At 45.1% G+C, this 24,875-nt stretch overlaps 1 protein-coding gene across 3 annotated transcripts in view; it reads right to left on the reverse strand.

Annotated features, from left to right (window-relative positions):
- The window catches only part of LOC138246163 (E3 ubiquitin-protein ligase TRIM39-like), a 138,694-nt gene that overhangs the window by 72,531 nt on the left and 41,288 nt on the right, over positions 1–24,875 (reverse strand). For all 3 annotated transcript variants that reach the window (XM_069200473.1, XM_069200472.1, XM_069200471.1), the window contains one exon: positions 7,497–7,727. In XM_069200473.1, the coding sequence (XP_069056574.1) occupies positions 7,497–7,727 (231 nt within the window). The remainder of the gene's footprint in view (positions 1–7,496; positions 7,728–24,875) is intronic.

Raw genomic sequence — 24,875 nt, forward strand, 5'->3', positions numbered from 1 at the left:
TAGCCTCTCCTGAGGCATTATGGGGATCTCTGTCCAGGAAGCAGTGATTATCATAACAGCAGGTCTCCCGCTGTGCTGGCCACCTGAACATCTTTTATGTTTGGGGGGATCCCGGTCCTACTTGGGTACATTACATGCTTCCATTTGTTGGGGGCAGCACAGGAAACCCACCCCAGGCTGCCCCTACTGAAGCAGCATCCAGCTTTCTGCTACTGAAACAGACAGCTCTTCCCCACCACCCGCTCCATGCACGCAGGGGGTTTGTTATATGGTGGCCACCGTGCTCCCCCAGACACGGACATGGGGAGAGGGAGCGAGGCCACTAATTAGTAAAATTCAATTAATTACTAAAACACTTCTTGCACCGAACCCCAGGCCCTGGCCTGACCCAGGACTATTTTCTGCTCATTCATTGAAGATCCACACACGTGGTTTCTCTCTAGGATTAAAAGGTCACCAATCTTAACCATAACTCAGGCTCTGTCCGGACAATTTGGACAATCCTGGGCTCATTTTACTCCTGGCGAGTTCTAGCCCCTATCCATACACAGACTGAAGATCCTCAGATAATAACCCAGAGTTCCAGAGGAGCTGAGAAGTGTGAGTATAGGATGCGTCCTCCCTTCTACAATAAAATCCACAACAAAGTATTCTATACATTTTGCTGTTCCTCCTGTAATCACTGCAGGAGGGACAGTGCAAATGAAGTGAAGCTAAACCCATGTCAAGTGGATATAACCATAGTGGTCTTAGGTATACCCTCATACACCTTATTAGTGTCATGCGTCATCATCGGTTCTCATCCTGGGCCCTACAGACAGGATGGGCTCAACCATAATTCAATGAGCACTTAGGATAATTCTCCTGATAACACAAAAATACCTCAAAACACCAAGGTATCCCTCTATTCACTGTATTTCTGGTAAGATTAAAATAATAATAATGGGGGTGCCTATGGAAATAATGATCCTACACCATGTGTGTTAAGTCAACATTTTTCAACCCTACGTGAGAGTGGCCACAGGGCCCAAGGCTTTCCTCAGGACTGGGAAATGATGCCTGTGGTATTTTTTTTAAACCTAACTAAATTTGGTTAGGACACAACAAAAACATACAACACGTATCTGCCATGCAAAAAGTCAATAGCTGGTCAGCCAGCCCAGAGCTGAAAGCAGACCAAGTAGGTGTGGACAAAGACATGTTACCCTTGACGAATGAGTGACTACAGGGACATGTCCTGCGCTCCTCCCACCTATCCTAGCGGCTATGCTTAAGAGGGACCCAAAAAAAGAACCCGCCCTGATCAAGGGTACTATTGTCCCCAGAAACAAACTCAGGCCTACTGCTGGTAAAAACTATAGCCCTGATTGGTTCACTGGGAAAGTTATTTTGGGTGCCATAGGTCTGATCTGTTTGTCATGAAACGTACTCTGAAAGGCAGTAAGCTGACTTATTTGTAGTCAAAAACAGAGGTTAAAGCCAATAGGTCTTCAACGGTAAATTGGTATTACACCGCGTTAACTAAAGCTTGTAGACTGATAATTAAGTTATATGAGTTTCCCATAGATTATTACAACGTGGAAGGGGCCTTGTGTTGGATACCTTCCTGACAAAACACTGGTGGTAGAAGCTTTGCACTAAGAATCCTGGTTAGGTATTCTTAAGAGGGGGAATATATTTGTTGCCATCTCTAGTTTCATGCATATTTACAAATATTTTACTGAATACTTGATGGCTCCCTTGCAGGAAGAGAATGTTCAATATAGAAGGCCTGGATTGGTTATTTTGTTGAGGCAAGGATAAAGGATACAGGTCACACCAGATGCTATAGATCCAGTCTGTTTATTATGAAAACGTACAACAAATACAGGAGGCCTGACATATACAAGGTGAAGATGATAAGGGCAGCAAGTGCCCAAACTGTGGTTGCCCTTACATGCAGAGGTAGATCTTTGAAGAGATGGATTTTCTCAAAGCAGGAACAAGCACTTCTTCAGTCTGGAAAAATCATGTTTGTTTTTTATTTTAACTTGTTCTGGTTAAAAATTTCACGGATCATTTTATAGCTCAGTACTTTTTGGTTCATAGCAGGATTACAACCAAATTATGTTTCAGAAGTCTTTAGGAGTACCACAAACTCAGTGTGGAGAGGAAGCTTAGAGCCGATAATGGAACACAGCTTTTTGGGTTCAAAAAGTAAATGCAGGCTTTTAACTCCTCTCCACAGCCAGACAGCTACTGAGGCACACAAGACTCCCAGTACCTCAATAAAGCAATCAATCAAGGTCCTCGTAGAGCGAAGCTAATCACCCGTGAGGGTTTCAAAGTGCTTGGGGGTAGTAGGAGTTTAGTCAAAGTGCCACGTCTTCAGGTCCTTCTTGAATTGAGGTAGTGAGGGTGATTGCCTCAGATGTAGCGGGAGAGCGTTCTAGGTCTTTGCAGCAAGATAAGAGAAGGATCTTCCTCCAGCTGAGTTCTTGCGTATCACCTCATGCACCTCAAAGGCGCATTGCATCACAAACAGGTGCATTGCAACCCCAAGTATGATATGGCCTGTGGTTCCGGTGTCTTCTTTCTCCTAGGCTTTGACCGTGGTTAAACAACTCAGTTTTTATAAAACATAGAGAAAAGACCCAAATCTACTGGTGACATTTCTAAGTTGAAAATTTACTTTTAAGCTTTCACCATCTTTACCTACACCAACGTTTAACACTGTGTGACCTCTTCAAATATTTTTGATTAGCTGTGCAGCATCCAAGGAACACAGATCACTTCCTCTACATTCCAAGAAGACAGGCATCTGCAGGTAAACAACCTCTTTTACATGCCCTGCCTTGTGCAAAACAATGTATATCTAAAGCAGTTATGATGGTGCAGTTGTCAGTGAACTGATGAATAAATGAATGAAAGGTAACTTATATAGAGCACTGTTATTCCAAGGAGTGTCCTGGCGCTCTGCACACAAACCATCACTGCTGAGTGTATTCCAGCCAATTAATCCTGATTAAAGAGCCACATTTTCAGTTTTTTCATGAACAGAGAGAGAGGTTGCAGCAATAGCTTGTAACTTAAGAGGATGCTGACAGCCCTTAGAAAGAAAAGGACCTTTCCCCAGTCCTGGTATGCCAAATCCTAGTGATTCTGGCCAGGAGTCTGTTGGCTGATCAAAGGTTCCTTGAAGGGACGTAGAAGCTAATCCTTGCCCTGAGATAACCTGCAAATGTGTGGTGGAGAGGCCTGTGGACCAACACAAGTGTTTGAAATAACATTCTCTTCTCTACAGGGAGCCAGTGTTTTCAGATGCAGGCCCAGAAGGGTGCAGGCCTCTAGGCCTCTAAGTTCGGGATCTCCTGAAACATACTAATAAGATAGTCAGCGAGACCCAAATACTGGGCGTAACCGTAATCCAGCTTAGATGTTATCAGTACCTGTATGACCTGTTACCTGTCTACAAATGAGCAGAAACTCCCTTAAAATATGCTGCAGTCCAAAACAGTCCCCACCACCATTTTAACCTCAGGTTGGAAAGAGAGACAGTCATTGAACTTGACACCCAAATTCTTTAGTGAACTTCTCTGACACCTGGTGGGGACTGTCAGCTGGCCAAAAGGTCTGCCATGTCTCGGGGGACTTAAGACCGGAAAATAGCAGTTCAGTCTTATCTGCATTTCATTTAAGCTTATGGTGAGTTAACCACTAGAAAATGGCTGTTAGACAGGATCTCGCTAGGGAACTCTACCTCCCTGCCCTGGAGAACAGCAGCTAAGTATCGACAGCACAGGAGATTACTTTTGTTCCGAAGGCATCGGCAAGTAGAGATAGTGGGGTAAACGTTAAATAGAGTAAGGTGCACGCCCCCCCTCTTTAATCCCCGCCATGTGGCACTCTCACCAACAGTTCCTGAGACCCCAATGAGATCACTAGGGATTCACATCAAACAATTTCACCACAGCAGTGCTGACACTTATGTGGCCTTAGTAGTATAAACAAGGACTTTGTCCTTTGTCATGATGATAGAACAGGTGGTTCAGCAATGTATCTTCCTGAAGCAAACCAATTTTGCAAGGGGGCAGATCTAAGAGTGGCAATGTAGCAGGGGCTGAACCAGGGCTTTAAGTGGGATGCAGGCACTCCTGGTATCAGACTAAGTAGTAATTAGAACCTGACATTGTAACTAGGGCCTGTAGGGCCCTATATTCATGTCCTTAATTCTAAAGGCAAAAATACGCTTTACTTAATTTCGCATTCCCAGAAGTGCTTGCTTTTTCCAGGATGCTTTTCATCTCTAATTTTTGCAAACTGTGAAGATAGGCATGTTGTGGATTCTCCTTAGTGCCTGGTTGGACACCCTTATTTTAGCATTAGGCCCAATGCCAGTGCCCTTATCGTAGACAAGGTTTATTCATTTTCATATTTTTTAGCATAGCCAGCTTTCAGCTCATTGTTTTTATATTTTAATCAGCTGCTTTTGTCTGAGAAGACATAGTTGGTAACACTGCACACTTTATTAGTCCTTTGCAAGCATTTTATTTTGTGTCTTTTCAAGGCTGTCATGTTCCGTATATGATATTCTAATTTGTATTGCCGCACCAGGAGCTGAAGAGTCAGTCCCTCATTTTCATGTCAGGCCTTTTCTTCGAACATTGCAAGATTTATTATGTAAACACCACATAGGCCAGGAGAGAACAGAAGGCATCCCAGTCATGGCCGTTCTGCGACATACACCATTCCATTGACAGTTTCTCTGCTCCTGGCACTGACTCTTCAGCCAACTGAGGAGATTGCCATCCAGACATCAGCCAGATCCTTGCCATCCTTTTCAAGTATGCGGTTGGGGTTCTTCTTTAGACTGGGAAAGGCAGAGGGTTACCACTGATATGCTCTCAGATTTTAGACATATGGTGTAGGTATGAATCTATAGGGTTTTAGGATCATACAAAATGGCGGGTTGTTTCTCTTCTTCTCACAGATAGTAACTATGATCACTGTATTATGTTTCATCTGCTTAATTATCAGAGCTCATGTTTTTCATCATCGGATGCAATTGCTTCAATAAATGCAATGAAATCCATCTTGCATTTTTCATTCTGCCTTTGGCATGTGTGAGTCTTTGAGTAACTGTGCGAAAGGGGTGTGATCTGTTCCCCATGACTTCCCTGACAAGTCAGAGTGTCAGGTTTTAGGTTGCCACAAATCACCTCCTCCTTCCCTAGGCTGGATGAGGCACTGCGAGCTAAACCAGAGTTAGGCCAACAGCTTCCAGACGCTGGGAGATTGACTCAGTCAGCCGCATGCAGTGGTGCTGCTGCCCTAAAAACACATGCACTCTTATTACGATAATAGGATTTGCACAACAGTCACACAAACTCTTTGTGAGTTCAAGTTGTAGATAGTGTTTATAAGGGCCATGATTGACAGCTCTGGAGCTGAGACTGAAGGCACTGCTAGAGTACAAGCTAGTGGGCTACAGAGTTACAGAGGTGTTCATAACACATACTCATTCATTCTTTGGCCTCTCTGCAGATCACACAGAGCAATGGTCGTATGTTCCAGTTGTAATGTGAGCATGTGAGAATGAGGTACACAGCTGTCAAAATATTTGCACAAGGTGAAAGTAAAAGATAATACAGTGCTTACAGATAAGCAGGTTTGTCGCATGTAAAGTGGGGTTGGTGAAGCGGAGGGATGCAATGCAGTAAATGCATAAGAGTGAAAAGAGGGTGCTGAAGAGAATAGAGGTGAGTTATGAGATATATCAGTTACGGATTTTAGAAACCTGTGGTCAGAAAAAGGGAATACGTTTGAACTACCAAGTGTAGTAAAGGGAAGAATGGAGTGATTGAGACACTCCAAAGACTACTATCTCTATAAAAACTTTAGTAATATTTAATTCACTGCCCCATTTTTTCAGAATTGAAACATTTTCTATTGTTATTATTCACAACCAAAGTATTGTTGTTACTCATTTATTTGATACTGCTAACAAGCATTGGCTAAGCCAATAGGTTCTACACATTTTAGGTGCAAGTCCGTTACTGTGTGATATGCCTCCATGGAATTACAGAAAGTGCTAAAATAATGGTTGGGTACCACGCTATGGGAAGTACAGGATTATATCTAGTTCACACATTTTAAGCCATGCCCTTCATTATATAAGCCGCACCTCTTGTTAAGGATTCCTAGCTACGCTTCTTAGGCCACGTCCCTTTAGAGACCTCTGCTTATTTCATCCAACTTAAAGCAAAGAGAAGAACAAGTGGCAGAACTAAACAATGAAGGCACCATAGGCCTATGAGAGGAACAAACAATGCAGGCATTAGTACAGATATACTAATTACTTATTACGTAAAAGTGGTCGCAAATTGCGCACTGACTTTTACTTACTAGATTCCGATTCTACAAACTTAGCTATGAATGAATGGGTTTGTTTGCAAAATCACCATTTGTAGTGTGTTGCAATCCACCATCCTCCTTATTATGCATGAGGTAGGTGGCAATTTGTGACCCACAAAGATTGGATTCAATCACAAGGATGGTGGCCTGCTGTGAGTGTTTTTCAATATAGCAGTATTTTTTGTTGTTGGTTGAAATGCAGCCTGTTTTACCGTTGCATTAAAAAAAAGAAAAACCCTTTTACAACCATTTTTTATGATTCAGGTGTGGTTCCACGAACCACTGCCTACTCCTAAAAAATGTTTATTAAACATTCATAAAGGGGAAAGGGTCACTGTGGGAATCTTTTCTATTTGGGAATGAGTTGCCATTACCTTTCTGTGATGGGTAAAATATTTTGTTTTGAGACAGGATTTTGGTAGCAAAATGTTGCTATAACCCATTGCGAATTGCTCTTTGAAAGGGATGCCTTAACCACATCCCTTCCAAACAGCGATTCAGTATATAGGGCCAGATGTAGCAAATGGTTTTACCCATTCTGTGTCTATGGGAAAATGTGTTTGTACATATGGCTCATAGTCACAAACTCAAACTGCGATTTGGTAAAATGTTACCAAATCGCATTTTGTGTTTTGTACGGTTTTGGGGTCGCAAAGGATCCAGTTTTGCAAGTAATCTGGCCCTTAGAGGTAGTACCAAGACATCTCGTCCTTCGCTTCTGCTTTGGCCTCATGAGTTTTTCCTTCTGCTGGAAATCACATACAAACTGCTGTGAAATCACTTATCGAGAATTAGCGGAAAACAATTGATCAATCAGGCACACGACTACCAATGATCCCCGCTTTTGCGTCTGTTGCAATGGTCCTACCAACAGAGGCAATGAAAGGGAAACATTGGGTGTTGTGTGGTAGTAATAAAAAATATCACCAGTTTCTCGCTGTAACTGGTCTCACAATGAAGTCCCAAAGGGAAACTGCTGTTAAATTAAATGGAACGGGTGATTTCGCTGATAGGATATTTTAATGAGAGGGGGCACCATTTCTGGCAAAATTATATTCTTCGGTAAAACAGGAAAATAAATATTGTTCAAAAGCTGCTCTCACCTTCATGAAGTCTCCTGCAGCCAGCTTGCACTTCTCCTCGATCTCGGCCACTAGGTTACCTAGAGAGGAAATTCGACCCGACAATTCGCTCATTTTCGCTTTTTCTGCTGTGGCCAGTTTGCTGTCCATCTTTTCTAGCCTGCTCAAGAGGAGGCGCTCCTGGTTATTCAGAAACTTCCGCAGTTCCTCGAACTCAGTCACGATTTTCTGCCTCATGTTTTCCAAAGTATTCTACATTGGGGAAGTAAAAGTTAGCAAAATTCAAAAAAATAGTAAATACAACAATAATATTATGTCCCTACAACCAGCCCAGAACCCCAATTATCACAAGTCACTTTCACACCAGTTGGGCACTGATTCCAAGTACTGAGGAATAGGGTGCTGTGTTAATCACATCCAGTAAACACTGATATCACAGAGGGTCTGATTACAAGTTTTTGTGGAAACAAAATAGCATTTATCGCACCTCGTAAGTAACGGTACCCCAGGGCACGTTATCAGGTGCAATAGATAGCACCTGTCACAAGGTTTTGAGGAAAACATGCAGGTTTGGGTTTTAAAACACTAAAAACCGCATGATACGAGAAATAATGCACTCATTTCTCCTGTTATATTAGGACAGGTTTGGCCATTGTTATAGGAAAAGTTGTCTCAGTAATTAAAATAAATAAATGCAATTATTTTTCGTAAATTGCTGAAAAAACACAAGGGGGTCTGTCGTATACAATCTACCTTTTTTTCTTTTCATTCCTCAATGTCTTACTATACCTTTATGAAATGCAGCCAATGCACTGAAGTCTACTGAAGTTTGACCTAGTGGAATTAAATATCTTCAACTATATAGATTTGTTTAGAACTGTGTGCTAGTGTTAGAAAAGTGCTGAACACAATGTGAGCTGCTTTTAACACAAGTTGAACTTGTGCACACTCTGATTTTAGTAAAGGAACTTACCACAATATATGACATAGTAGCAATTACCTGTGTTAAATGTTAACAATCTTTGGAAAAGCCAGTAGGTCTCTGCAGGGAAAACTAATGGATTTTAGAACGATTTTCTTGTGTTAGACAGCCAATGGCAGCTGGTGAGGTCTGTGAATGGTGGGACTGGGCTTGTTTCGGGGGGAGCAAGTTATGTCAGTCCCACAACCTAGCGTTTCCTTAAGCCTTGGAAAGACCATAGAATGCCCCTTAGTGGTTGTATGGTACCAAACTACTAAACAAGGCCCGAAAGGTGTATTTTTTCAGCATATGAGGGCTTCTCCTGAAAGCGAAATGGTCTTTTACAAGTCATACTGAAAATTATCGTGTCACTCATGGGCGGTCCTGCCTGCTTTCGAGCCTTAGTGACTAATGACCGGGTACACACAGTTGTCAGCAGTGAGCATTTAACTCGCTGTCACAGAGGTATAGTATGATCGAAACAGTCACTAGCTGCAGGCCGTGGGAGCAGTCAGTTTGCAGACCTGGAATCACAGTATCGTAATGTCACATTCCCAGTGCTTAATTTGTAAATAAAGAGGTGCCGGTGCTCAAAGCACTTCTCTTAAACACGAGGATGCTGTAATTTAAATCTGCCAGCACTGAATACTGAGGCAGCGTAATCCTGAAGCCATCTCGGGCCTCTTCAGTCCATTTACGGCCACCCCTGCCCCTTCAGCTCATCCTGCAACTTTCTACTTTCTCCCTTTATGACGCTTTTTCGTTTTTCCTTCTTCCGTCTTTCCCATATGTGTCTTTTGCTCGCAGCAAATGCTTGAGGCATAAGACTAAGCGCCGGCCCTCACAAATAAGTGCTGGTGCTCAGCACCGGAAACAACAAGCACAAATTAAGCACTGCACATTCCCCCGGAAGGGAGGCCTCCTGAAGGCAGTTGGTTCGGATGTGCCTTAATCCCACTTGATAAGGTAGGGTCACCCCGACCTCAGATGTGGTAGACCACAGTGCACTCGGGGATCTGACTCTTCAAGATGTACACAGAACCTCCCTCCCCCAGGGGAGAATTAATACCCTTTTCCCCCTTGGAAAGTCAGGAAAAAGCAATAGTTAGAAATACATGTGACTGCGGCTGGAAAGGCCACATCAGAGGGATGTAGTTTATCAGAGAGTGCACTGTACTGTTCCTCGCCCATGTTGCAACTTCTATACCAAACTGCGGATTTCGGCTCCAAACAGGAATGATTCTTTGATGGCTCAAAGAAAAAAAATGTAGGTCTCTTTTTTGTTGTTTTTGCAGTTCATGGTTTCCATTGGAGCTACAAAGCCTCAGAGTTTAACCAAAGACATCCTTCTTCTTAGCAGACAGAAGCAAACCAGTTACAAATGGGGTGTTCACTATGCTATTGTCTGTCCCTAATTGGATGCCTGAGTGGAAACAGCAGCACAAGAGTCATTCACTCTGTCCGTACTCCTTGACTTTACAGATGGACAGACATGCAGTGACAGAGAGCAGGAGTTTTGTGCTGGCAGGACACCCAACGTACAACCTGTAGAAAATATATTTTGGAATGAAACCATAGTATGCAATACAATACATTTCCAAACGTCCGCTACCCCCAATAAAAATGTCCAACTTCCCTTTTCTAATTCATTATCATCAAGCAGAGCAACGAAACAAATGGTTTGGATTCCCAATTGCACCAACAGCAATGAACTAACCAAATGGCCAAGAACAAGCTAGCCTTTTTGTTTTACCCCACATTGCTGCTGAAATGGAAGAAAGCTGTCGTCAAGCAGGGCGAGACGACACCGATCCTGTTTTTAAGTAGACAACCCTTCATTCACAGGCCCAGAACCCAGTCATGGTCTAGTACTCCCATCTCCTTGCTTTATCTAAACTTTGACCCACCCATACCTCTGTACTCTTTGTGGCACGGACCTGCTTCTTTGTGCAACACCCTCTCTGCAAATCGAAATTAGGTTTCTGCTTCATAAACTTCCCTAACAGCACTAAATGAAGGGTGAAGCTGTTGATTTTTTTAATCAGCTCTGAGATCCTTCGAGGGAGATTTAGAAAGGTTTTCAAGCACTGACCCATGTTTGATGTGCGTTTCTAGGTGTGGGGAGCCGGTCTTTAAATCTTGCACCTGTCAGCTTGCAACTGTGTATGCCCTTTCACAGCAGCAGTCTTTCAACCAAGAAGTACCACAAGTAGAAGAACAATACTTCAACCGGCCCAACCGAACTCGCGCATAACATTATTTTAGCAAGAATATTTAGTTCCCAGATCAGAGACCCAGAATAGGTAGTCAATGAGTAATCTTAAATATTCCGTCTCCTTTTCCCTGGTATATATTTTAGGGCTCATGGCGTTCTTAGACAATTCTAATAGAACAGTTTGCAGCATTTTCTACGTTTGTTTCCCACAAACATGGCTTAAGAAACGTGTTGTGAAAAGACTAGTCCAGTGTAAACAAAAGGGAATAAAAACACCAATGGAACCAGGGTAGATGTACACCTGACCCATGACCTCTGCCCCTGCAGGAGGGTGGCTCTCTATGTAGTGTGCAAAGCAAGGCACATTGTGCAGAGGGTCCAGGCAACCGAACAATGGTTTACAAAAGTAACAAGCATTTGCAATGCAACGGGTCTCGCATTTCTCCGAGTTAGAGCTATTAGCAGTTGTAAACTCCTCACCGGAATGTTCTTGCCACATTAAATGGAAACAAAGAGCGCGATCGCGCTGCTACAGGTCACTCATAGTTAAACCTATCGGCAAAAGTCCAATTATCTGCGTATCCGGCAAAAGTGCAATTAACTATGTTACAGGGTCAATGTCATGTAAAGCGCTCGACTTCTGCCAAGCGAAATCACGCTGCAAAAAAAGATAAAAAGCAGTCCACAAACCGGACAGAAAACAGCGAGCCTCATATGTTTTTAGTATTTGGTTGCTGTGCTCGAGGAGGGCTAACCACTGAAAAAGGCATGACGTATGCATGCCTTCCACTAATGAAAGCAAGCAGATTTTAAAAGGCAAGCCCACGAATCAATGAAAGACACTGACGTGACATGGATGGGGCTTCGAGCCCTTTTCTAACTACTAAAGCGTCTCACAAGCGATACGCATGCGCAAGCGCATGCTAGCGCAGGCTTGACCCTAAAAAGATGCCTGTAGGGAGACCACAAAAACGGTAAAGTAAGAAAAGCACACATCCTGAGAAAGAGGTTCACAAACAAAAGTCAGAAATATGCAAAATAAACACCCAACGTCACACCAAGCACGCCAAGTATCCACTCTAAAATGAGTATGTTTTTTTTACAGTCCATGCCATGAATGAGTAGGGAGGATATATTTCGAATTACAGTTATTATACCTCCTCAAGAAAAAAACTGGAAATATTTAATTATGACTGTTACAAGCTCATATTTATATTTTATCTGCCAACCTAATTGGTGAGCTATTAAATTCCCAAAAACAGTTGTGTTAAAATAAAATCATACACAGTATATCTATGCAATACATTTTACCTTACTTAACAGTTTTGGTTAGAAAAGATTTGGCAGCCACATAAGCTATTGCGCTGGGAAAAAAGGTAGGTGTGTTAAAACAATAATTCTTAATTCCTTCGATTGGTGTTATGTTGTCGGTGCTTTTATAGTATAGTATTCACCTGTGAGGGTAGCCAGGTGCTCTGTAGCAGGTGTGTGAGTCCTCAAGCGTAGTGGAACTTTGCACTAAGCCATCAGTAAAATGCTAATTTTATACAATTTAACAAGAGTTGTTCAGAAAGTGTAATCCATGTGTATCAAAGCAAGAACTGGAAGCCACCACAGCTTAAAATATCTTGATCAACATTACCATGAATCACACCCAGATGACTATTGCTCCATTTCATGTCAAAATGGCATTTGTATACAATAAGAAATTGGTCTGTTGGGCGGCTTTGTGAATGTAACCAACATTGTTGTGAGCTACAGCTGAATTTAAGAGAGAGTTGCCATGATAATGAGCAGCATTCTCACTATCTTCTCTCTACCTAGGGATGGTTCACAGGATTTCCTTCCTGTACAACTTCAGAACAGTAGTGATGCACCCAAAACTGATCTGTGGATCCTCCTTTCGGAGACGAGACATTCCCCGAGACTAATTGCGTTCTGTACCGTCAACACTACCCAGCATGTGTAAAGGGTATTTATTTTAGTGCCCCAGGCAGGGATTTACATATAATCACAGTAAATGCATCTATCATGTAAGTTTCAGTGCGAATCAAAGCAAAAGTCAACACAAACCCATCTGAAAAACCCCTGTAAGTCTGTAAGTTCCAGGGGATTGGCCTGGGTGGGCTTTGTGTTGGCATTCGGAGGTGTTGGGTTGGGTGCGAGGCAGAATGCTCATGTTTCTATTTCTTTGAAGCAAATATTATTTGAGCTTAATCAGAGATTTCTCTTTGATAGCAGTTGTAAGGCTCAGATGTTAAGTTTTGCCTTTTAGGATATCTTCATGCGTAGCAGTAGTTTTCTGAGCTCTCTTCCAGCTGGGAACAGGATGTGCTGTAGCGATGCTGCAATACAATACCTACAGGCAGATGTGTCAAGTAATGCTGCTAAACCCCGTCAGACCTCTCGAAAATATTTTTTGTCGCGTGTTTCCCCTAATTAAAGGAGAGCTTTCCGCCTTACTTACCACGCATGCACATATAGACACAAAAGCAGTTGTATTCCTGATTACTGAGCCTCACTTCTCGCTGCAATATGAGTCACATGCCTTGGCGCTCAATGAGGAAAAAACATGACCCTGTGTTTAAGAATCAAACTTGCGCGATCTCTCCTCTGTTTAAAGCAATTCCCGAGAGTAAAGCAGAAAACGTAGTAAACCGCTTAGATCTTTCAAATATTTTGAAATGAATCTGCGTGTGCTGCTTTGAACGATTCTTTTTTAATTTACAGTAGTCATCAATCTTTAAAATTAAATGTTCATCATCAGCGGTTGAAGCTTTCAGATCATAATGCTTCTGCTTTTCCCTTCAGGGGACCTCTGTCTCAAGTTTTTTTTTTTTTTTTTTGCCATCTCGTCTAACAACTTTTTGAATCTAATGATCCAGGAATGAGCGCCTCTTCCAAGTGTGACTCACTTATGTGTTTTTAGTCAAAATTCACCGTAAAGCTCAGAGCTGTTGACACCATGTTCCGCAGATCATCATAGTCGCTATTCACAAAATGGAAATGCACGCCTCGTGTGTACTTTAATTACTGTTGTCACGCTGCATATGACAGCCTTTGTATTCATACAGTGTTGGTGTAAATTGGACAATTAGCTCGAAGGTCTTACCAGAGAGATCATTTTGTACTTACGTGTCATCTTACGTCACAGATGGGTCTCACGGCAGCTTAACAAAGAAGCTGCACTGGATTTACTTTTCCTTACCCTTCCTCTGGAGTGTGTCATCACTGGGTTTGATGCATGCATCAATTGCGATATTTTCCCTAGTCCATCATCAGCTAGAATACAGGGAGAATGGTGCAAATTGAAACATATCAACAAAAGAAGACCCACTAGGAGAAAAAAACGAGGCACGCGTGTCAATGTGCGTGAAAGCAGTCCCTGCGAAGGTCTGTGTTCAAAAATAGGGGCGCAATGTATCGTTACGAAATTGATAACTGCTAAGGTCAAGCTCTAAACCTCAAGTATTTCTCATATGTTACAGGAAAGTAACCAGCCTGATCGCGCTGTCAAAACAGAGAAAAAGTAGTCAACGAAGCCAGCGAGCCTCGCATGTTTTCTGTACTTGTACTAGGTTGCTGCGCTCGAGGAGGGCTCACCACCGGGAAAGGCATGACATAAGCGTGCCTTTTGCTAATCAAAGGAAGCGGATTCGAACAGGCAAGCCAACTTGCCAATGAAACACACTGACGTGACGTGAACAGGGCTCCGAGCCCTTTTCTAATACCTAAAGCGTCTCGCTAGCGATACGTATGCGCGAGCGCATGCAACACAGGCTCGACCCTAAAAACTAGACAACCTAATGCGATAATTTTTATGGTAGCTTGGTGGAGCAGTTAGGCCAATCTTGGAGCAGTGCAAAATATTTGTTGTATTCACAGTATCAATCTTGCAACTCACACACTCAAAGGAATAACTTGAGACCAGTTTTTAAAAAAATACTTGAGATTTGTATATAAATGTTAACACCAAGATCATCAAAATTAGTTAAGTACTTGTCAAGATATGATTTTTTTGATGTTTAATAAAAATAGTCTTTTATGTGTAATTACGCACTATAGGAATCAATGGAGGATAACCTTTAAAAATGCATATAAAATCAGAAGGTAGGTTTACCAAGTTCTTTTTTTTGCAGGTTGATCGAGGCAGTCGGTGGGCACACAGGCCCAGCTGGAGAAGTTCCAGTGGCTCCTAGTTCTGGCGGGAGCAGCAGGAAAAAGGTCTCTGGAGCTGGTGCAGGGCAACTGCGGGGGACTACTTGGAAAAGCACTGCACAGGTAAAGTTAAAGGTGAATACGGGGGGTCCCCTTGAAGTGTCAAAACCACAAGGGGTGGGGGACCCTTAGTGCGCAGCTGTTTCTTCGGTGCAGTGCATAGGGCAGCGCGAATCGGTGAGCCAGGAGCTGTGCACAAAGAGGCCCTTAGAAGCAGGAGGTAGGCCGGTTTAAGGGTTGTTTGCAGGACAACGGGGGCACTTTGAAGTCCCTCAACTGGGCCTTCCTCCTGTTCTGTTTACAGTCCCGGGTGCGCTGTTTTTCTTGATGTCCGAAGTCAGGTGACCAATATCCAGAGTATTGATACGATTCAGCCGCTGGAGGGTGCAGTACCACCAAACTTGGCACACTGGCAGGGTTTGACCTTGCGGTCATTGGTGTGAAGTGTGGCCTGGCTGGGGCATCCAGTGCAAGAGTTAGCATCGCTGGCTTGTTGGTTCCTTGTGGATTTAGAGTGGTACCTCTACTCTGGAGGGGGGTTCTCTGGCAATTTGCAGAGCCTAGAGGTCCTCTGGGGTGGTTCAGAGTTTTTACAGTTGTCCAGCAGCTCCCCAGTGGTGATTGTTTGGTCCTGGGTGCAGCAGGCAGGGTTTGGTGCCTTTTCTTGGTGCAGCAGGTCTACAGTTCTCGTGCTTTGGATTTTCTTGGTGCTGGCCTTCTTATGTCCATTGAATCTGAGTTCTTCCTCTAGGGATGCCTACTAAATACTATATTTAGTGGGCATTTAAGGGGAAACCTGGTAGTGACCAATGGGCCATCTACTTTAGGATAGCTGCACCCACTAAGTGAGCACTTCCTGTGGGAAGAAGACACTTCCCTACACCTGATTGGATATTTTCCTTCCATCCAAGATGGAGGAAAATGAAATGGAGAATCCATCTCACATGAAACACCTTAGGGGTGGTGCATTCTAAGAAGGGCCACTCCTTCTGTCCTTTGTTTGAGTATCCCACCATTGCTCCCACAAAAAGTGGGAGAATGCAATGTGGGCGGCCATCTGCTGCTAGCAGCAGGCCTGGAGGTTGAGTTTCAAAGGCGGTAAGCACTTTGAAGCTCACCGTTAGGAAGGTGCACGTTTCTGACAGAGTGGGAGCTGGCACCGACACCCAGGAAGGGCTTTGTTCTGAATCCCAGAGGGCAGAGGCCCTCACCCAAGGATGCAGACTTGTGCCTGGAGTTGGCAGTCTGGATGTGACGGGCCAATAACAGTGCCAGGGTAGTTAGCTTTTGCAGGGGACACCTCTAAGGGGACCCCTGGGTGCATTTTATAATAAATAAAATACTGGCACCAGTTTGGATGTATCATTCTGAGTTGTTTGATACCAAACAACTCATGGTTCAGAGTCACCATCGAGTAGCTGTAAAACTTTTACTGACCAGTGTCCAGGAAATGCATTTAAAATGGCTGCTCTGTTCACTCACTATGTCCAAAATATAGCAATGACAAGGGGGCATATTGCTCATGCAGCTATTCCCTCACTCACAGTATAGTGCAACCTGCCTTAGGGCTGGAAGGCCTGCCAGAGGGTGTCTTACCATAATGCATGCAGTGTATAGAGGACAGGGCACCCAGGCATTGTGCCATGTTGTGTTTGTGTTTTAGGTTTGCACCAGAACAATCAACCTACAATGGAAGGACAGGATGCATCTGGATGCATTGGCCCTAGAGGGTGGCACAATCAGGGCTGCTGCCCTCAAGGGGCTATCCTTAGTACCCCATGCTCTGGGTACCTAGGTTCCTTTTACTAGGGACTTATAGTGGCAGCTAAAGGTGTTGCCAATTGTGTCAATGCATCACAACAGTTTAGGGAAAGAGCTCTGACCCAGGGAACCTGGTTAGCAGGGGCCCTGGGCACTAACAACTTCCAGGCTACATCACATACCAGTCAAACATGTCAAAAAGAGGCCTTTTTCTCACAGCCCCCCTACCTTTCATCCTTCAGGCCACGACAAACACCCATGGGGTCTAGTACGAACACTCGCTGTTTTTGCCCAAGAGCACTGAAACGCTGAGAGGATACCAGGCTGCCTGATCGAACACTTTTGCTTCATACACTTCGTATATCAAGGTGTGCTAGCAGTTTATCCCAGGTTTCCTTCCTGCAGTGCGCAAGCAACACCTCGTTCTTCGCTTCCCCACCATCGCAACCATCATGAGTCTAGCTGGCCTGGCAGTAAATCATGGGCCACTCTGAACAGACAAACGTGGGACCTGGAGCTAAAATGGCATTCAGAATTAACTCAGGCAGTGGGAAGCAATAGTCACAGACACCGCAAGTTGAGTCTGAGCACTGTCTCAAAGTCCCGCCTGCAACCTTTACCACACCCTTTCTCACCTGTCACAGGGTGTATCCCTGTATCCCACCTCAACCTGTGATGAGTTGGGAAATCTGGGGTGGCAATGCTCTCTCCACTCCCTGATTCTATGTCAGAACTGGAGGTTCTGATTATGCTTCTCTTTCTTTACCGTTCAAATTTCAGCAGCCAACCATATTAAAACTTTTTATAACACTACATTTCCGATGACCACCTAGTAGCCCTACAGCTTCTCTTTCTTTGCTGCCTTGCAGGCAGTTAAGTGCACTCCTATTAATCTTACTAATATTGCTAGTATTGGTATTGTATGGTGTGTGCGCTTTATATTGTGCCCGGCTATATATTGTATTTAGTGCTTTATTTATAATCAGGGTGCCGCTGGGGCAAGGATCCAGTCGCAGCTGGCAACTATGAAAAGTGGCAGCCGGAGGGAATAAAACTTTTTTTTTTTTAAATGTAAAAAACAAAACAAAAAAAAAAAAAAAGCCTTCTTGAACTTCTCTGCTGCCGCACCATTGCTCTCCTCCACACTCCAGGCTCCCACCCTGCCCTGCGGCCAATCATGATGCTGCTCAAAGCAGCATTATGATTGGCTGAAGCGCCCTGGCTGGGCACTCCAATGCAGACTGGGAGACTGGGCTTGCTCTCTCCAACCAGGCAACACAGTGTTCGGTTGGAAAGAGCCCTTGTGTACATGTGTGCTTGGCCGGCCTCAGAAGGCCGGCCAAACGTAGATGCGCACTGAGGGGAGTGTTCTGTGCACTTCCCTCACTGCTCATCACCCCAATGGCCAAGCTCCTTTAAAAATAAAACGATAAGAGGCATAGTTTATTGAAATTTTATTTTTAAAGGATTTGCAGCTCCTGCTGCTGGCGGGGGGGGGGGGTGATGCTTCTTCACCATAGCTGAGGAGCCCCCCTGCCAGGAGCGCACTACAAGCTGAGTGTGTGCTTTGTTTACACGAGAAAAGAGAGTGTTCTTCCTCCTTGCAGGGCAGCGTGCCGCCCCCACCTCTGTGGCTGTGGTGTGGGAGATGAGTGGCGAGGACGCGCAACTGATTGTTGCACAGTCCTGCTTCTGCAAAAACGATTTGGTGGACCACGCGCATGAGCGGCGGACATTTTGCATCCTTTTAACACTGACAAACAACTTTTAAACATGGTGAGACACATGTATCACCCTCTTTTGCCTCAACTCTGAGTTTAGCTCCAGTGTATGCCCTGGTGGCTTGGATTATCCCACAGGTTTGGAAAGTTATCATAGGCTCTGCCTAAAGTTTGGTAACAGGTCCTCCTCGACATTTTAAGTGCTTTACAACCACTCCATGTGGTTGAACCTGACCTTCATTTGGGGTACAATCTGCCTACTCCCCCTGAATTGCTCATGCTTGGTGGATTACCCATCTCCTCCTCCTACCTTTTGGTCCCATCTCCCTCCTGAGGCTCCTATAGTGCTGCTACGCAACATTTGAGAATGTCAGAATACTATGATGGTAATATGTTGGGATATTATTATAATGACCCTGAGGGATCTTTGGAGCAGGACCTAGTGAACGCACTTGATGCGGGGGTACAGTATTCTGTAAACAAAAACCCGGTGACGACCACTGAACTTCGAAAGCAACACCTTTATGGGTACGCTGAGCAGCAAGGTTGGCTATCGGCCCACCTTTTGAGCCGTGGAGGTGGTCAAGTGACATTCCAAGCCATCACCAGCACAAAAGCCCCTAAGGGGCCCCACACTGCAGACTTCATTTCGTCAGAGGTCCAAGCTATTCTGCTGAAAGTCGCCATAGAGGTGTTGCACCCCCACCCAAATGGTTTTCTCAGTTGCATTTTCTTAGTGGAGAAGAAGGGAGACAGATCTCGCTTGGAGCTGAATCTGATAGGTTTCAATGGTTGGATTGTCTACTGCCATTTCAAGATCGAATGCATCCATCTCTTAAGGAACAATATTCAACAGGGAGATTGGATGGTCCGGTTGGATTTGAAAGACACCTACCTAAATGTCCCCATTTTCCTGCCTCACTTGCATTTCCCAAAGTTGCTCTGGCAGGGTTGCTGATAAGAGTACAGAGTCCTTTATTTTAAGCTCTCCTCTGCTCCTTGGGGATTTACAAAGATCATGAAACTGGTGGCGGACTCCCGATAGCCCTAATTATCTACCTGGATCACATCATTATTATGGCCCAATGCCCTCAGTTAGTCCTAACCCATTTGGAGTGGACAAGCCTCCTACTTCAAGACCTCGGCTTCATCATAAACACTCAGAAGTCAGTACTGACTCCCTCCCAACAGGTGGAGTTCATGAGTTTTCAGGTGGATTCCCTCCTGTCCAAACTAATTCAGCACCCCCCCCCCCCCCCCCCCCCCCAGAAAGTTAGAAGTATCAAGAAGGAATTGAGGTAGTCTCTGAGCAGACAGACTGTATCCTTGCGGTCGATAGCTCGTAAAGTGGGCCTGTCAGCCTCATCGATTTAGGTCATTTTTCCAGGACCCCTTCATTATTGTGCCCTTCAGAGACTCAAAATTCAACATCTCTAAAAGGGCCTCATTTACTCCGAGTAGATTCTTCTTTCAGAGGAAGCGAGGACAGAAATGTTGTGGTGGTTTGACCACATGGAGGCCTGGAATGGCCGGGCGATCTTCGGCTAGACTCCAGAGATAACAATTGAGTTGGATACCAGCCGGAAGGGTTGGGGGGCTAGTTGCAGACCAATACTGACAGTTGGGTTTGTTGTTCCATTCATGATGATCCCCAGTGTTTTGACACAGTAGAGATGCCAAAGAGCGGAGCTGATCTTAGTAACTCCGTTCTGGAGAGGACAAGCTTGGTTTCCGGTAAACCTGGAGATGGCCTGTGCCTCTCGGAATCGGATTCCTTTCCATTGGAACCTCCTTTTGGATCCATTGGGCCTTTCACACCCATTAATTCTGTCACAGCACCTCTCTCTAAAAGCATAGAGAGTTTACAGAAAAGATGGTGTCTCCCAGTACTTTCGCAAGAGGCAAATTATTTCATTGGTCAAGCCTGGACTGCAAGCACACCCAATTGATATGCATCCGCTTGGAGTTGCTGGTGTGGCTGGTGCCATGAGCGGGGTGCAAATCCCATTGGCACAGAGTGTAGTTTGGTCATACATTTTTTGTCCTTCCTGGCTTCGGTTGGCATATCGATCAGTGAACAACTTTAGGTCAACTATTTTGGCAGATCATTTCCCAATTGATGGTAAACCGGTAGGCGAACACACTTTGGTGTGTAAATTGTTAAGAGGGATCCGTATGGTAAAGCCCCCTCTTTCTAAATATTCTGTTTTATGGGATGTTAGCATGGTCCTCAGATTCTTGGCTGGACAATAAGTATCTCTCATGGAAACAATTTTCAGCCACATTGACCATGCTTCTGTGTTTAATTTCTTGTAAACATGTCTGCTGAATGAACTTTAGATGTGGTGGGGTGAGTTGTTCTCCTGAAGGTGTTATCTTCTCGATTTCTCATTGGACCAAATGTAATTCCAGGTCAGTATCTTACCCAGCGTTTCCCGGATAATGCTAAGCTTTGCGTGGTGCAATGTCTGAATGCTTACGAGGTGAGTACAGCTGAATTTTTTACGGATATGGGGTATCAATTGTTAATTGCCTTGCAAAAGCCATTCCACCCAGTGGCATCTGCCATTCTTACTAGATGGATGTGATGGCTTATGAGTGAGGCTGGTATTGATACCTCTGTGTTTGGCGCCCACTACGCTCGAGGGACGATGGCTTTCGAATCATTTGTTTTGGGTTCTAGTCTGCATAATATTCTAAAGTGGCAGACTAGTTAGCTGAATCTACCTTTAAGTCTTTTATTATAAAACTATTGTTGATGTTGCTTCTGCAGTGATGGTTCAGCTTTAAACAAGCATAATCAGAGCCTCCGGTCTTGACATAGAATAAAAGACTTTCTAGCATTTGTGACAATAATTTTTAATTCTATTAAGGACAGAGACGAGGATTATCCTATCCAGGTATTTCCCTTTATCTGTATACAGTTACTTGCATACATATGTATTTTGAAGAATTGTTTGATATGCAATTGTTTTTTCCTTTCCCAGATAACTGTGTATTAGCTATGATATGCCTTTGAAGATACCAGTGTTACAGCTTTGATGTTTTACTTCCTTGTTAGGAACTGGAGACAAGTGATTCATCTTCAGCAATATGACAGTCTTGGGAAGTTTGCCTAACTGGTCCTGGCGTTCGCTCGAAGATGATCATTTCCTGAGGTTTCAGGCGGAGATCTTCGGGTCCCACAAAGCTAGGATCTTCAAATTAGGCTCCCGTTGGGGCTTATACTGATGTTCTCAGTTTGTTAAATATCCTGCGGTTACAGGGAATCAGACTGGTTACTGTGTTTCCCTTGGACTGGAGCCAAAAAAATAGGAAGGTGTATGGCTTCAAGAGGGTTATATAGGGCTGGGTATCTATGGTTGATCATGTGACTAGGAGGTGGTCATGGTCAATCAATCAATCAATCAATCAGTGAATTTATAAAGCGCGCTATGTACCCGACAGGGTTCCGAGGTGCTGGGGGGGGGGTGCTGCTGCTAGCGTTCGAAGAGCCATGTCTTGAGGAGTCTCCTGAAGGTGAGGAGGTCCTGGGTCTGGCGTAGTGAGGTGGGGAGAGAGTTCCAGGTCTTGGCGGCGAGGAAGGAGAAGGATCTCCCGACAGAGGTCTTAAGCTGGATTCGGGGGACGATGGCGAGGGCGAGGTTGGCAGAGCGGAGTTGACGTGTGGGGACGTAGAAGTTGAGTCTGGTGTTTAGGTAGGTGGGTCCGGTGTTGTGTAGTGCCTTGTGCGTGGGTGAGGAGTTTGAAGGTGATCCTTTTATCCACAGGGAGCCAGTGGAGGTCCTTCAGGTGGGGGGAGATGTGACATCGGCAGGGTATGTCGAGGATCAGGCGGGCGGATGCGTTCTGTATGCGTTGGAGTCGTTTGATGTCTTTCATTGGGATGCCTGTGTAGAGTGCGTTGCCGTAGTCAAGTCTGCTACTGACGAGGGCTTGAGTTACCGTCTTCCTGGTTCCTGTTGGAATCCACTTGAAGATCCTGCGGAGCATGCGGAGGGTGTTGAAACAAGAAGAGGAGACGGCGTTGATCTGTTTGGACATGGTGAGGGCAGAGTCGAGGACGAAGCGAGGTTTCGTGCGTGGCTGGCTGGGGTGGGTGGGGGTCCGAGGGCGGTGGGCCACCAGGAGTCGTTCCAGGCCGAGGGGGTGCGTCCGAGGATGAGGACTTCCGTTTTGTCGGAGTTGAGCTTCAGGCGGCTGTTGTTCATCCACTCGGCGATGGATTTTAGTCCCTTGTGGAGGTTGGTTTTGGCGGTGAGCGGATCTTTGGTAAGGGAGAGGACGAGCTGGGTGTCGTCGGCGTAGGAGATGATGCTGAGGTTGTGATGACGGGCCAGTTGTGCGAGGGGGGCCATGTAGACGTTGAACAACGTTGGGCTAAGAGAGGAGCCTTGGGGGACGCCGCAGATGAGGTTGGTGGCTTTGGAGCGGAAGGGTGAGAGTCGGACTCTCTGGGTTCTGTCGGAGAGGAAGGATGAGATCCAGTTGAGGGCTTTGTCTTGGATGCCGGCTTCGTGGAGACGGGTTAGCAGGGTGCGGTGGCAGACTGTGTCGAAAGCGGCTGATAGGTCGAGGAGGATGAGGGCTGAGGTTTCGCCGTTGTCCATTTGTTGTCTGATGTCATCTGTGGCGGCGAGGAGTGCGGTCTCAGTGCTGTGGTTTCGTCTGAATCCAGATTGTGAGGGGTCTAGGATGGAGTTGTCTTCTAGGAAGTGGGCGAGCTGGGCGTTGACGATCTTCTCGATGACCTTCGCTGGAAAAGGGAGGAGAGAGATCGGTCGGAAGTTTTTGAGATCGTTGGGGTCAGCCTTGGGTTTCTTGAGGAGGGGTTGGATTTCTGCATGCTTCCAGCTGTCCGGGAAGGTGGCGGTGTTGAAGGAGAGGTTGATGATCTTGCGGAGTTTGGGGGCGATGGTGGCGTCGGCTTTGTTGAAGACGTGATGTGGGCACGGGTCCGTGGGAGATCCTGAGTGGATGGAATTCATGGTTGTTAGGGTTTCGGCGTCGTCTACTTGGGTCCAGGTGGTGAGGCGGCAGGCGTGGGAGGAGTCGTCGGGGGTGGGGTCTGGCGGAGGTGCAGTGTTGAAGCTGTCGTGGATGGCTGCGATTTTCTGGTGGAAGAAGGTGGAGAGATCGTCGCAGAGTTTCTGGGAGGGAGGGACGTCGTTGACGTTGGCGTTAGGGTTGGAGAGTTCCTTCACAATGCAGAAGAGTTCTTTGCAGTCGTGGGCGTTGTTGTTGAGGCGTTCTGTGAAGTGGGCGCGCTTGGCGAGTCGGATCCGTTGGTGGTGTTCACGGTTGGCGTCCTTGAGGGTGGCAAGGTTGTCGGGTGTGCGCTCGAGGATCCATTTCTTCTTGAGTTTCTGGCAGGTGCGTTTGGAGGTGGTCAGTTCGTCTGTGAACCAGGCTGTTTTTTTCTTTTCTTGGTTGGCGGTGGGTTTCTTGAGTGGGGCTAAGGTGTTGGCGCAGTTGAGGATCCATTGATGGAGGTTGATGGCGGCGGTGCTCGGGTCGGTGGGTTCGGGTGGTGGCTATTTGGTGAGTGTGCTGGTCAGTTGGTCTTCGGTGACTTTTCCCCAGCGGCGGTGAGGCGGTGGAGTAGTGTTATGAAAGTTTTCATGTGATTGGCTGCTGAAATTTGAAGCGTAAAGAAATACAAGCATAACCCTCTCTTCTGTTTCCTTAATAGAAAACTGTAGTTGTGAATGCTAAAAATAAAAATTATTTTATTGACGTGGAGGTTTAGCACTAAAAGGTTTGCGCCTGAAAGGCCCTGGGCTAACTTTACCTCTAAGTCATCAGGAGTGGAGACTGGCCCATGAGGCTAGGTCTCTGCTGAGCTAATTACCACACAGGTCTCAGGGCTGAGATATTGTCAGCCCGGCAAATACTCTAGACTTTGGGACCACCGAGGTGAGCAACTTCTAAGTTTAGTGAAAGAGCTGTGACGTGAGGGAAGTCTGGCAGACAGTGTTGTATAGAAGCCCCCCAGTTTAAGCAAGTTTGTATGTGTATAGACATGCCTTTAAAACAAAACGCACATTTAGTATTGCACATTGCTTTCTTTTTTATGGTGAAAGTAAAGGGGGGCGGATTCCCGACGCCCTAGCACAGAAACCACTGCCGTAGATAGCTGCTTTGTTGGTGCAAACATCAATGATTGCCATCTTGAAAAGTTATTTATTCATTCAAAGATGGTTTCTGTGGTTGCAAGTACATCCATAATCAACATCTATGAGCACCTGAATACTCATGGGTAGCCATCTTGAAACACAGAAAAAAATATCTTAAGATGATAGCATAGTGCGTGCCAAAACTTTAAAAAAAGAAAAGTGGGAGAAGGGTAGTAATCTTGTCAGTAACTTTTGTTCAGTAAAGGGCTCAGACACCTCTTTTCTAATGTGCAGGACATTTTCTATCTGCATGTTGGAGCCATTTATTGATGCACTGTATGATGGTCCTTGTTAGAAATGGGGCATCTAGTTGGCAGTGGTTTGCACCCTGTCAAGTAGGGACCATCA

This window comes from Pleurodeles waltl, chromosome 7, assembly GCF_031143425.1.
Source record: "Pleurodeles waltl isolate 20211129_DDA chromosome 7, aPleWal1.hap1.20221129, whole genome shotgun sequence".
Classification (NCBI taxonomy): domain Eukaryota; kingdom Metazoa; phylum Chordata; class Amphibia; order Caudata; family Salamandridae; genus Pleurodeles; species Pleurodeles waltl.